The 12,632-nt window shown below is 42.6% G+C and overlaps 1 protein-coding gene across 12 annotated transcripts in view; it reads left to right on the top strand.

Moving 5' to 3' along the window:
- The window catches only part of NFIA (nuclear factor I A), a 248,570-nt gene that overhangs the window by 196,239 nt on the left and 39,699 nt on the right, over window positions 1-12,632 (top strand). For 10 of the 12 annotated variants that reach the window (XM_064720355.1, XM_064720357.1, XM_064720361.1 and 7 more), the window contains one exon: window positions 11,656-11,834. In XM_064720355.1, coding sequence (XP_064576425.1) covers window positions 11,656-11,834 — 179 coding nt within the window. The remainder of the gene's footprint in view (window positions 1-11,655; window positions 11,835-12,632) is intronic. The other 2 variants (XM_064720356.1, XM_064720365.1) reach the window with 1 other exon arrangement.

Genomic DNA, 12,632 nt, shown 5'->3' on the forward strand with positions numbered 1-12,632 from the left:
CGGGCCGCTCCTGGGAGAGCTCCCGACGGCCAGCCCAGGTGGAAACGCCGGTTTCTGGGGCCTCGGGGTTTTGTTTGGAAGAGGGTGCGGGGAAAGGGACAGGATGTGTCTTCTGCTCGTGGCCATCCATCACGGTGACTCGGTGCAACTGCTCGAGACAGGGACCCATCCATCACTTGTGACCCACGCCTGTCTTCCAGCTCTGTGGACTTCCTTCTGCCAGTCATTTGTTCTTGTGCTGCTGGTGTCAGTGGGCCTTGTTAGGGGACTCCTTTGAAGTTGGTTCCTGCAACACTTTGGCTGGTTTCCTTCTCAGTACTCTTCTGACTGACTTTCCAAGTAAAAGAGATGTCCTCTGGGTCTAGCTGTGTTTATACATTTTTGTTAGAAAGATGCATTTGCATTTAGCCTAGAAAACTAAATGCAACACGGAGTTCACATTTGAAAAGGAACTCACTTGGGCATAGAAGAGACACAAATGAATGAATCCTCTTACAAACCTCTTTGGAAGATATAAAAATAGGAGTGAATGGTTGTGACACGTTTCTTTCTGCTATGAAATTTTGTCTCATTTAGAGAAGATTATTAAGGAATGGGTCGAATGGTGAAGCATAAAAATGCATATTAGCAGCTCATCCTAGAAATTATCTGGAAATGTCTCTTTGGCATCAGCGTGGTTTTACTGAGGGCAGCATAAACCAGGAGGAGCCTCTTTGTCTGCACATCCAGGTGATGTGGTGGGAAATGGTGGAGTTGCACAAAGTTGAAGCAAGGTCAGACTTGCACTTCAGGAGGTTTTTGTGCTTTGTTAAATCTGCTGATTGTAGTTTGATTTGTTGTGGTTAATCCATAAAAATTATTCATTACCCTTAGACATGCACCTAGATCCTCAGAAGAAATTCAGGCATCTAAGCTCTACAGAGATTTCCCTTGAAATCTGGATCCGAGCTGTCTGGCAAATATGTCCTCTTTTAAAAGCCTTGATAATTGGTGATACAAGTATGACTAATATGAAGCTTCCATTAACATTCTATTCAGTGCACATCAGCTGACTCCCAATTCCTGTCTTTTAGAAGTTCAGCCTTTTAGATTTCAGTTGTTGATTGATTAGTTAATAGGCCTTTCTTTATTTAGCTGTGTTTTACCTCACACTAATTTTTTAAGATCATTGACTGCCTTTGTCTGCCCCTGTTTAGACCCTCTGTGCTTTGGATTCTTGTGTGGTTGAGAGAGGAAATGTCTCAGTGGTGAGGCCTTGTTTAAATCTCATCTACAGTCTGTTTTCACAAGACTTTTTCTGTGCACTGAGGGATTTCTACTGGCTACGTGAGAAGAACATTCAGTGGGAGCCAGAAAAGCAAATAGAATCATTACAGTCCCACATTTTGTTTGTTTGGAAGGAGATGTTCTTTACTAACTCCACAAAGAAGCAACACAGCTTTTAAACTGTCATGGTTCCTAAAAAGTTAACCAAAACTGTTCTTCTGCAACATCATTTAGAGGCATCTTCTATTTTATGCTCGTTCACAAACAAAGTCTCACTGACTTTCAGGGAAAAAAATCCCTCTGAATCCATCCTTGGTTTCTTTAAGTGCCATCATCCTGAAAAAATCTTGTCCCAGACTTCATCCTTTGTTCTTTTGGGACATTCCTCCTCAGTATTCTTCTTCCACAGCACACTGGCTGTGTTTATTTCCCTGCTGCAACAATCGTTCTGTTAGTAAAGGGTGATACACTGAGATGGATTATTTTCTGCAAATCCAGCTTTGTTCTTTATCCCATCGCCTCCGGCGTACTTTAGGGACAGTAAGCAGAAGAGAGAAGCTTTTCAGGTATCAGAAGTGGCAACATAAAGAGTATAATGCTGTGGTATAAGAGGATATAATTGAGAGATTCACTTCCACCAGGAGTGACTGGGAGTTGTGCCTCTGCAGGGAGGATGGCACAGCACACACAGGCTAAATTCCCTCTGGACACAGGTGCATTGTGTAAATGGTCAGTGGCAGGTCGTTCCGAGGGGTCTTTGGAAACAAAGAGCAGAATTTAATCTCCATTGTGCAGTGGGATTTCAGAGGAAGGGGAGTTGTGAGTAAGTAGGTCACTACCAGAGTAAGCTCCTCAGCCAACACGACGATCACAGGGAGGTTCCATCCCCTTCTCATGTTCGTATGTGCAAGTTTATCACTTGGATGTGTGTATGAGATGCATTTGTAAAGCATGATCAAAATAGACAGCAGAGAAGAAGCTGTAGACTATTCATGGCAGGTGTTGGCATTGACAACCAGCGATTTATAACTTCTCGGGAATATTCCCGAATCTTTCACACGCTTCCAAGCATCCCTTGGAGCACACTGCACATCTGATGCTGGGGTGTCCCAGGGTACTGAATGCCCTTCCCTGTGGTCCCCACAATGAGTCATTCTGGAAACAAAACTTCCTTGGAGGAGGAGTAAGATCCTTGAGAGGATTTCCTCGCTCTGAGCTGCTCCACCCGAGCCAGTTGGAAAACCTCTGCTCTCATGGAATTGCCTGGACGTGCTGTGCTGTGCAGGGAAGGCTGTGCCCTGGTTCCTGTGAGCTCTGGTGCTGCTGCCAGTGCCCAGCCCAGCTGGGCAGTAGCCAGGAGAGAGGATCCGAGCTGGCTGACCAGCAGACCAGATGTGCAGCGAGTGCTGGCGCAGGGATGCCAATGCTTCAGTGACTCCTCACTACTTCCAACAGATGGTGGCAAGATCCAAGTTTCTTTGGTGATAAGCTAGCAAAGTGATTCATGGAGCCTCACTTGATGATGGCAGTTTTTTGGGCATGACTCTATGAATGCACCATATGTCTTCTCTGGACCAGCGTGGTTAGGATTCAGTGTCTGGCAGATGGTAAATCGATCACCTATAGGGTGGCTTTAGCATCACTATCAGTTTTAGAATTTATTTCAAAGCCTTGAAAATTCAAGCAGCCAGATCTCTCTCCTACTCAGGCATACTTCTGTTACCTACAAATGAGATTATTTGGTGGTCAGCATAGCTCACCACAGCACTCCAGCACTGCAAAGCCACCGTGGATTGCTGGCATCTCACAAAGCTTCCCAGAGCACTTGAACTCTTCACCAGGCAGTGAAGGATTTAAATACTATGGGTGACAGCAGCATTTACATAAATGGTTTTAGCCTTCCGTGTATTGCTCCTTACACTCTGGTGACTTTCTAACTGGAGCTGGCTGAAACGTTAAATTGACCACGATCTTGTAAAGCCAGGATGTACAGCAGCCTGTGCTGCAGAGCATTCAAGCATTCCCATGGAATATGACAGTGTGGATCCTGCAAGCCAAAAAAGCAAGGAAGAAAAGGCAAGGAAAGGAAAAATAAAAACAAAAACAATGAGATGGTGTGTTAGGAAGATAAATGAAGGAGAAACACAATTACAAGAAGCAAGAAATACAGCACGAAGGCAAGAACCCAAGGAAGGGGGTGTGTGAGAAGAAGGGATGAAAGTCAACTAGTGCACTGGTTTCCATTAGATTAATTTCCTCCATAATTACCATTGCCACTTAGACTTTCATCAGGACAAGGCCTGCCAGGGAAACGCTGCAGCACAGTACTCTCTGTCCATGCCAAAGTGGCAAAACCTTTATGTCACATATCTGGAAAGAAACTGTGTCCTTCTCTATCAGCATCCTCTGCTGGGTCACCAAAGTCCTGGTGCCTGCTCGCTGTCTTGTCAGCCAGCTCCGAGTGAATCAAAGTGAAGGCTCCTGGTGTACCCTGTACAAAGACATTTTGTGATGTCCCGTTCTGTAAGAGCCTCTGTAAGGCTGCTTCTTGGTGCTGTCAGCTGGCACAGAGGTGTCACCTTCCACTTCCCTCTGAATTTTGACAAAAACAAACCCTTTGACACAGAAAATGATGTCAGGGAGCCAGGAGAGTCACACCAAAGGGAAAGGAATCCACGAACAGCACAGTGCTGACCATCACGCGAGTTTGCATGATCCAGTTTACAATGTCAGGACAGCTGACTGAGCAGGGGAAGATTTTGATTTTCTGCACTCACTTTGGAGCAACCTGGTGCTGAAGGAAAAGCAGTTTCCCAACAGATGGCCTCAAGGTCAGGCTTTAGCCATGCCACAATCCCAAACTGCTGCAGCCCGGGCAGGGAGGGCAGAGAGCGAGACCTGCAAAGGGTTAAAGCTCCAGCTAAACAAAAGTCAGCGACCGTGTAATTAAAACTCTACCTTTGTTGTATTGTCAAGAGTTAGCCTGTGACATAGGAAATATTTAAAGGAGCAGGCTGTTGAGCTAATTTGTGTGTGAGTGAACTGCTTAGACAGTCCTATCCTAAATTAACTGTAAGGCCACCCACCGAGCTCGCCTCATAAAGGGCCACGATTGCTCAGCTCCGTTCCGTACAGCCCTTCAATAATTACTAGATAAATGCATAACTAAAACCTCTATTACACTAATAATTTGTACTGAGATAGATGTGTGGGACACCATGCTGGGTTAATTTGTCATCCCTGCAGCAAACTTCTAAAGAGGGCTCTTTTGCAGAGGAGTTGTGTTAATATGTTGCTCCAGTGAGGACATGTTAGAGCAACAAGATGACTTGGTCGCTTAATCTCCTAAAGAGGCAAAATGCCTGGAGGGGAAGTGCCAGAAAGAAGAAAGGGGGGTGATTAACACAGTGGACCCAGATTTAAACTCATCCTGACAAAAGGAGCTGATCTAACTGAGCAAAAGAATGGGGGAAAAAAAGGGGGAGTGTTAAAAATACTAATAGGATTTCATGCGTCCCTAAAAAAATAATATAAAAATAAAGTGCTGCAGGAAGAAAGTATTTTGCCCATGCTTTTCCTGATGCTGTGTTTGGTTCCTTTGCTCTCTTTGATGTATCCATGGAGTTAAACTATATGCTTTAAACAGTGCAGTGAACTATAATATTTTTATCTCTGCTTTATGCTAAATTCTTCTAGCTTCAGACACACACAAAAAGCACATTATTGCTTTAAATATGGAACCCATGTTTAAGCATCAGAGCTCTGGATTTTCAACCTCCTCTATTGACAGAACCATAAATCATGTTAAAGTTAAGTGAATTACTGTAGCGTGGAACTATAGCTTTAACAATGTTTATGTAGTATCAGCTTACCATCTACAGAATGAAAGGGAGGAAAAACACTGATATTAGAAATGGGAATGTGGAGTCCTATTAACTTAACAGCAATATATCACTCCAAAGTCACAGATTCCATTACCATGCCCTTTTTAGTATCAAAGCAGAATTATATCATCACACACATAAAGGTTGTAGTTTTAAAGAGAATTTACATTTCTATTGTAAACTTATCAACTGCATTTCATTATAAGAAAGACATGATATATTCTCCTAGCAGTAGTTTTTATCTTGTGATGAGAATATATGAGAATGCATCATGTGTATTAAAAGTAATAATAATAATATGCAGAAGTTGACAGCATTTGATGCGAGGCAGGAATTCTACAAATATGGTAAATTAGGGTCTTTTTGACCTCTAGCTGTATTCTTGGAAAGAAGGAGTGCTTTCCATAGGTCTGATTTTTATTTCTGTCCCAATGTAATCAATTCTATAGCATTCTGGCCTCCCAAAGGCAGCAGAATTCTGACATGTTTTAAAACATTCTGCTCAAAAATAGCTAACTTAACTGGCCCCCTGCCCGTGCCAGAATCCGGAACCAGCGCTCAGTTCAGCTCCACAGGTTTCCAAAAGCAGCCCAGAGTACACCAATAAGCCCCGGGCTCAAACACAGCCCCTCAGCACATTTTCCTTTTGCTGGGAGCTCCGTGGGCCTTGGCACAATGTCCTCCTGCCTCCCACTTGCTGCTGCAGAACTTCTTGCAGGAGGAGCGTTCTGAACAAAGGGTGCAGGTGCCTTGTGCCACTGAGAGCAGCAGCACAGGGCTGAGAGCCAGCCCTGAGCTGGAGGTTCTGTGGCTCTGTTCTTTCCAGCAGCGCTCACTACACTTGACTTGTGGAGCTGAGAGATGGACAGCCTGAAATTCGGCACATTTTTGTGATGCTCATGGACAGGAACAGATCCTCCATCCACCCTATCTAGGGTGTCTCACTACCTCTTGCATTGGTCAGCTGTTTCTGTTATAATTTAAAACTTTTATCTATACTTGTCTTCAGAATGTGGGAGTGAGTTATACCTAAATTTTACCAATGCTCAGAGGGTAAAGCCCATTTTTGTTCTCCAGCTCCACGATTCCCCAGCCTTGACACTGTGCAAATGGGAATGTGAGATGGGATCAGTTTGCATTTAGCTCATCCCTGGACCTAAACATGTTACTAAACAGCCCCTTTGCACCATTATGGGACTTCACAAGTACCTGAGTTTTCCAGGGATGTGAATTCCCTTCCAAGGGCTCATCCTAGGACTGGTCAGCCCTACCCTCAGCAGCTCAGTATTTAAGTATTTGCTCAGGTTTTGCCAACCTGAGCAAGCAAGTCCTCTACTTTTATCACCCAAAAGTCTGTTCCTAGTGGGCAGTAAGAAAAATGGGGACTTTCAGAAACCTTTGAAAGTGTTACAGGGAAGCAGCTCCCATTGAAATTCAAAAGCAGTTAATGAATTCTCTCAGGACCTCTGCAAATCCCAGCCCGAGTTTCTTAATTATTTTTTTTTCTTGTTTGGGTAACTGCTTTCATCACCAAAATCTGTGGGCTTAAAGCTATTGTTTTAGGCTTCCATTCTTTACCTCTTGTATTGTATTATACACAGAAGTGTAAGTTCCTTTCAACAAATTTGGATTATTGCCAGATCTCCTTATTAAAAAGTCACTCTTCATATTTCCGATAAACACAGCTGTTTCATGGTGTTTGAAAGCATTTCACATCAGCCAGCATGGTGGCTTAGCCAATTAGTCCTCTAATATGGTCAATTTTGAGAATAAGTACCTTTGGGGTACAAAGGGTGGGATCCATCTCGCATAATTTGAACTGGCATCACTGGAATGGCAGCAGAAACTTTGCAGCACACAGGGAGTTAAAGCAACTTAGAAGCCTGACGTGGAAGTTGCTAGCAGAACAAACTGTTCCCTAACATTTCCAGGGAAATGACTTTTCAGAAAATACTTTCTTAATTGTAATGAAGCCAATTATAATGGCCTCAAAAACAAGCGGATAAAAAACGATCCCGTTTCATTATGGTTCTAGTGTTACTATTTCTAGGAAGGCTGATCAATGTTTAATGAAGTATTAGTAAACTTAATTATCACTTTCTGGAGGAGGTATCTGAGCGCTGTGCCCAGCTGATGGGCCAGCCCTTGTGCCTGTGCAGGAGCAGTGGTTGTGATTCCGGGGTGATCACACCTTTTCCTGAGCAGCACCAAACCACCCTTTCAAAGACTTCAAACAACTTCAGGAAGAAAGGAATTCCATCCAGGGCTGTGGGCTTGAAGGGGCTGGCAGGGCTTTTTTTGGAAGAGGAGATGGAAGGTGGATGGATCAATATGTGGCCCCATATGTTGGGCTGTGCTGGTGGAAAACCTGTCTGAGCACTGGAGGTGTCCCTTCACCGTGTCAGCAGGCACTCCCCTGGAGCAAGGAGCCCAGGGCTCTTTATTAGGATCACTCCTTTGTTCCAGGATCCTAAATATCTGAAGAAAACTGTGACCTGTTTCAAATTAACTGATCCTTTATTGTCTCATCACTCCCTCAGACAGAATTCACAATTTTGGCTCTTCTTCAGAGCCTCGGCCACGTGCAGCGCTCACCTAATCAATGGGGGCAGCTTATTGTACTGCTTACTTGGTTATTGGCCACTACAAACCAAGAAGGGGAAAGGCAAGACAGAGCTGCATAATCAGAATTCAGCATTCTGAAGAATCCTGTGACTTCTGTGCTGCACAGCACCCCGAGCTCATAAAACACCGAGGAATCCAGTGTAGCACGCAACAGCTGTACTGCATAATTACTTGGCCCAATAGCAGCAGTTTTAAAATACTGGTATATCTGTTGCAGGCCACCATACATTACCATCTCATTTTCAATAAAAAGTCTGGGATGTTTCAGACCAGCTTCAATGGAATTAGAATCATGTGTGCTTTGAAATATTTATGCTTGCCTTGAGATGGAAGGATAACTCCTGCCTCCAGCCCCTACACAAAATAACAGATTTCATAACGCCAGAGACTCCAACTCCTCCATACCTACAGCAGGTAGAAATGAAGTTCTGATCTTGAGTACACATCTTTTCATAGATTGTAGAAGTCATATTTTATGTCATTTACTGAGGTCAATAATAAAATATAAATGTCACAGGCTGAAAGACGCCAGGAGAAATATGGTTTGGCAGGATGGAGCTGCTTAGGGATACATAAATAATAAGTCAATAAGTAAATAAATAATAGACAAAGACCTATTTTATCTTCCATTTGAGGATCTCAAAGAATTTACAATCTCTGATTGAGACTTGTAATATCCCGTCAGAGGTAATAAGAGCCTCTTCTCTTACACAGGGTAATTTCCATCACTGTAGGTGTGGGTTTAGGAATTAAAGACTTTATCATTTTTATTAAGTCTGAAAATCATGACTGAAAGGGGCCCTTGGCCTTTTTAGAGGCAAACAGGGATAATAATGACCTGCTTCATTACCCCTTGTGCTTTCACTGATTAAAAATGCTTGTGAGGGCCCCTATATTTGGAAGCACCGTTGTGTTCTGCACTCAGAACTTGTTGGAGTGGCCAGTTTTGCACTCTCCAGAGTTGCTGACCACAACACAGCCATCAGAGTAATGGTCTGTGTCTGGGCCAGCAGATTTTAGACTTTAACATTTAATTCCCTCTCTCTGGTATCAGGCAGGCACATTTGTAATGTTGATCAGTTTAATAGTGGTGGTTTTTCTCCTCTTATCAAAGAGCCCTTTCTTTTGGCACTTGAGAAATTTGCTATTTCCTAGTCAGAGGCTGCACAAACAAACCTTTGGAGATCCCTATTGCACTCGTCACTCCTTATGCTAAGGGGAAAACGACCCCTCCACATCAGTGCATGGCACAGGCTGAGCAATGGTGCCAATTTTCTCCTTTCCCTCCCCCAGCCCTTCCCTGATCAGCAGGAAGCCCTTGGGGATGGGCTGAGGAGCTGGCCAAGGCTCCAGAGAGGAGCCACGTTCTCCTTGCAGCACTTTGCTGTGCTGAATTAGTGTTGGTCATTTCTGCATTTCTTTGCTTCTCTCTCTCTTTGGGCAGGTCACTGACACACACTCTCCACTTTTGTTTTCTGCCCTGACATGCTGAGGAGGTCAGGACAGCAGAGAAAGGCTTGCTCCTTGCCTGCCACTGAGTATTTCTTTCATCTTTCTTACAGCAAATCAAATTATTAAATGAAGAGCCATACTTTGGAAAAGCTAAATACAGTGTTGTCTCAGGCCTAGCTTTGAATTCCCACATGTTCCCTGGATTCAATTCTTTATTCCTTCTAGTCCGAGATGCATTTCAATCTCCTTTTCACCCAGGAGACAAACAGAAATGAGTTTGTTCATAAAGGACAGTGCAATTGCATAACCATTTCAAACAGTACTAAAAGAGCTGATACTAAAAGGAAATTCTCTTTTTATATTTCAGAAATTCCAATTTATTCCTTACTTAATTAGATGTTTGTCACATAAATGTCCATTTCTCACTTTTATCTGCATCCTTCATATTCCATCTGGCACACAAGGAAAGGGAAAACTACAAAAGCAGATACAAAGAAAGGGAGGAAGACAGAAATAATGTAGGCTAATAAAATTTTTGTTGTAGTCATCAAAATGCTGGGATCTACCTGAGTGAAGGTGTGTGGGCAGAATGGAGGTGCCAACCTCAGAGCAGCACCACTCAAGGGCTGGGGATTATTTTGGGGTGAGGTGGCTCCTTGGACACCGTTGTAATAATTGTCTCCATGGTGGTCACTCACAGTTACAAGAGGAAATCTCCCTTTAATTTTGATGTTTCTCTTTTTATTGGGGATATTTTCAGCAGAATTAAAGGGAGCAGAATTAAGGTGGACACAGGGAGCTTTCCATGGCAAGGACAAGGGTTTCACATCCATCCCATAGCAGCACCCCTGGCATGAGTGCAGCTCTCTTTGGTGGTGGTGTCAGAGCAGTAATTCCTGTCCTGAGGTGGAAAGGGATGTGTACAGCAGGGCTGCCCAGCCAGCCCTCAGTGAATGTTTACAGCAAAAGGCAGCAGTTTCCTTGCTGCTCTTTCTGAGTTCATGTTTTATCCACATCCTCAGGCTCTTGAGTTTGCTAATGGTTTAATAATGCTAAAGAAAAAAAAAAAAGTTATTAATAAAGTGTCATATTATTAAACTGGCAATGAACAAGAGTAAGAAGCAGATTTTAGCTTTTATTTAACTGAAGGTTTTTCATAACATTCATCATGAAATGAATGTTTGCTCATTTGTGTTTGATTTTAGTTAACTTTTCTGCATCTCTCCAATTTTTCCAAATGTGCCAAAGGCTTTTTTTATTTTTTTTCCTCTCTTGTATATTTAAATTATTTCCAAGCCAACACCTGAGTTTCTATAGGATTTCCCCGCCCTTGCATAGTCATTATGTGTGAGCACAATCTCTGCACATGGACACCCCTGAAAGACTCCTAGGGAGCAACAAAGACTGTTTGGTGAGAAATAAACAATGATTTACAGATGAGCTTGTGTGCAACCAGATTAATTGGTCATTCTGAAGGAAGAGTGAATCCTCATTTTAAAGGGAGAATTCATGGCACTGTAAGTGGCAGCAGTTGCTGCCTCGTGGTGAACAGCTAACAATGGGAAGCTCTGTTGGGTAGCAAGAGTCCAACCCAATATATTTTGAAGGCCAAGGAACTGGGCAGAGGTGTCACATAATGCAGGAGAGCAAAAGGCTCTGGAGCTGCACTCGTAGTTCTGCTGAAATCAGCTGAGGGTAAAATCGGTCATTGCCAACGGGCTGGTGTACATCACACCTCTGCACCTTCTCTGGAGTGCATTTTCCAGCTGGCTTGTTGGCCCATAAATTCACCAAATTAAACTTCACCCCTGAGAGCGAGCTGGGGGCTTGCTGAAGATCTGAGCCCAGCGTTATTCAGGAGAAATGTAAATGCGATTTTCCAAACGATCTCGCCACTTTGTGCATGTTCATTAAACGAAAACACGTTACTTAAAATAAATGTTCCTGAAGTGAGATGGGGAAAAACAACCCAACAACAAGAAGTGTTAGACTGCTTTTAAATTATCGACCGTTTATACTACAATGTAAAATGGATTCGTATGTGCAAATCCAAGTTACATGAAATGTCAATTAAATCAACCCTAATCTCCCAAATACATTTTTTTATTGCCTGATTGATGAGAGCTGCTCTTAAGGTGATGAATAGTTTTCACTCTCACAAAGGACTGCTGATTCCTTGCTACGTGTCCACTAAAAACACAGAAAATCCTTCAAAATGTCTTGCTCCGTTTGCTTCCAGGATCTAGATGGAGTGAGTGTAGGACACAATGTGGTCTGATATATTAATGGATGTATAAACAATACTATACATTTAAAAACAAACCAATAGCAAAGAAAAAAAAAGGCTGCTTAAAACTACAACAGATTTAAACTGTTTTATTTTCCAGAGGCAAAGCTCTATATAACGTCTTTGTTTTCTTTCCTATAGCAAGTCCACATGCAACACCATCGACTCTTCATTTTCCAACATCACCCATTATTCAACAGCCTGGGCCATACTTCTCACACCCAGCAATCCGCTATCATCCTCAGGAGACTCTGAAAGAGTTTGTCCAACTTGTCTGCCCCGACGCTGGTCAGCAGGCTGGACAGGTGGGGTTCCTAAATGTAAGGAAGCCGTTTTTCTTTCTTCAGAAGTGTTTGTCCTTTGTAAAAATTAACCAGGGGGTTATGGAGGGGGTTGTTGTAACAGCATGGCGCCTGAAGGAGCGCACCTTGAGCAGTTGCTGGAAGGGACAACCAAAAAAATTAAAAAAAATATATATATAAAATAATAATGCTGTGCTCCAAAAGCATTTAAAAAAACAAACAAGAGACCTCCCCAAAAAACCACTCGACCACATTGTGGTGGAAGCACATTAAAGTGTCAGGGAAGCTGGTGCTTCAGTGACCTGCTGGGTCCCCCCACAAACGACTTTGCTGCATGTGTTGTAACCCTTGTGGAACCAGGGTTAACAAAATACGAAGGCAGAATAATTTTTATTAATTATTTTTGAAGTTCAGGGGAGAGTGGGGGGGAAAGAGCAGGAAAAAGGAGGGTGAGAAACAGATGTTTCAGATCAGCTAAGTTCATTAAAAAAAAAAAAAAAAGATACTGCCTTATAGCACTTTAGATCAAGTTGACCAGTACTTGAACTCAAGATGTTAAAAGTACAGTTTATTATGGTTTGTTATTTCTGTAAGCAGTTATCTTTTCCCCTTATCTCTATGAAAAATTAAGCAGAGTTCCAAAGCTTCAAATAACCATTTTCATTTTTTTTTAATCAAATAAAGTGAATCATCTTGCTATTATTGAAATAGCATTCTGGACGAATACAGAATTTATAAATTTTATGTAAATCAAATCTAAAATAATGCTCTGAATATTTCATGAAATGTAATGCATGTAACTTTTTCCAGCCAATG

Source organism: Zonotrichia leucophrys, chromosome 8 (assembly GCF_028769735.1).
Source record: "Zonotrichia leucophrys gambelii isolate GWCS_2022_RI chromosome 8, RI_Zleu_2.0, whole genome shotgun sequence".
In the NCBI taxonomy this organism is placed as follows: Eukaryota; Metazoa; Chordata; class Aves; order Passeriformes; family Passerellidae; genus Zonotrichia; species Zonotrichia leucophrys.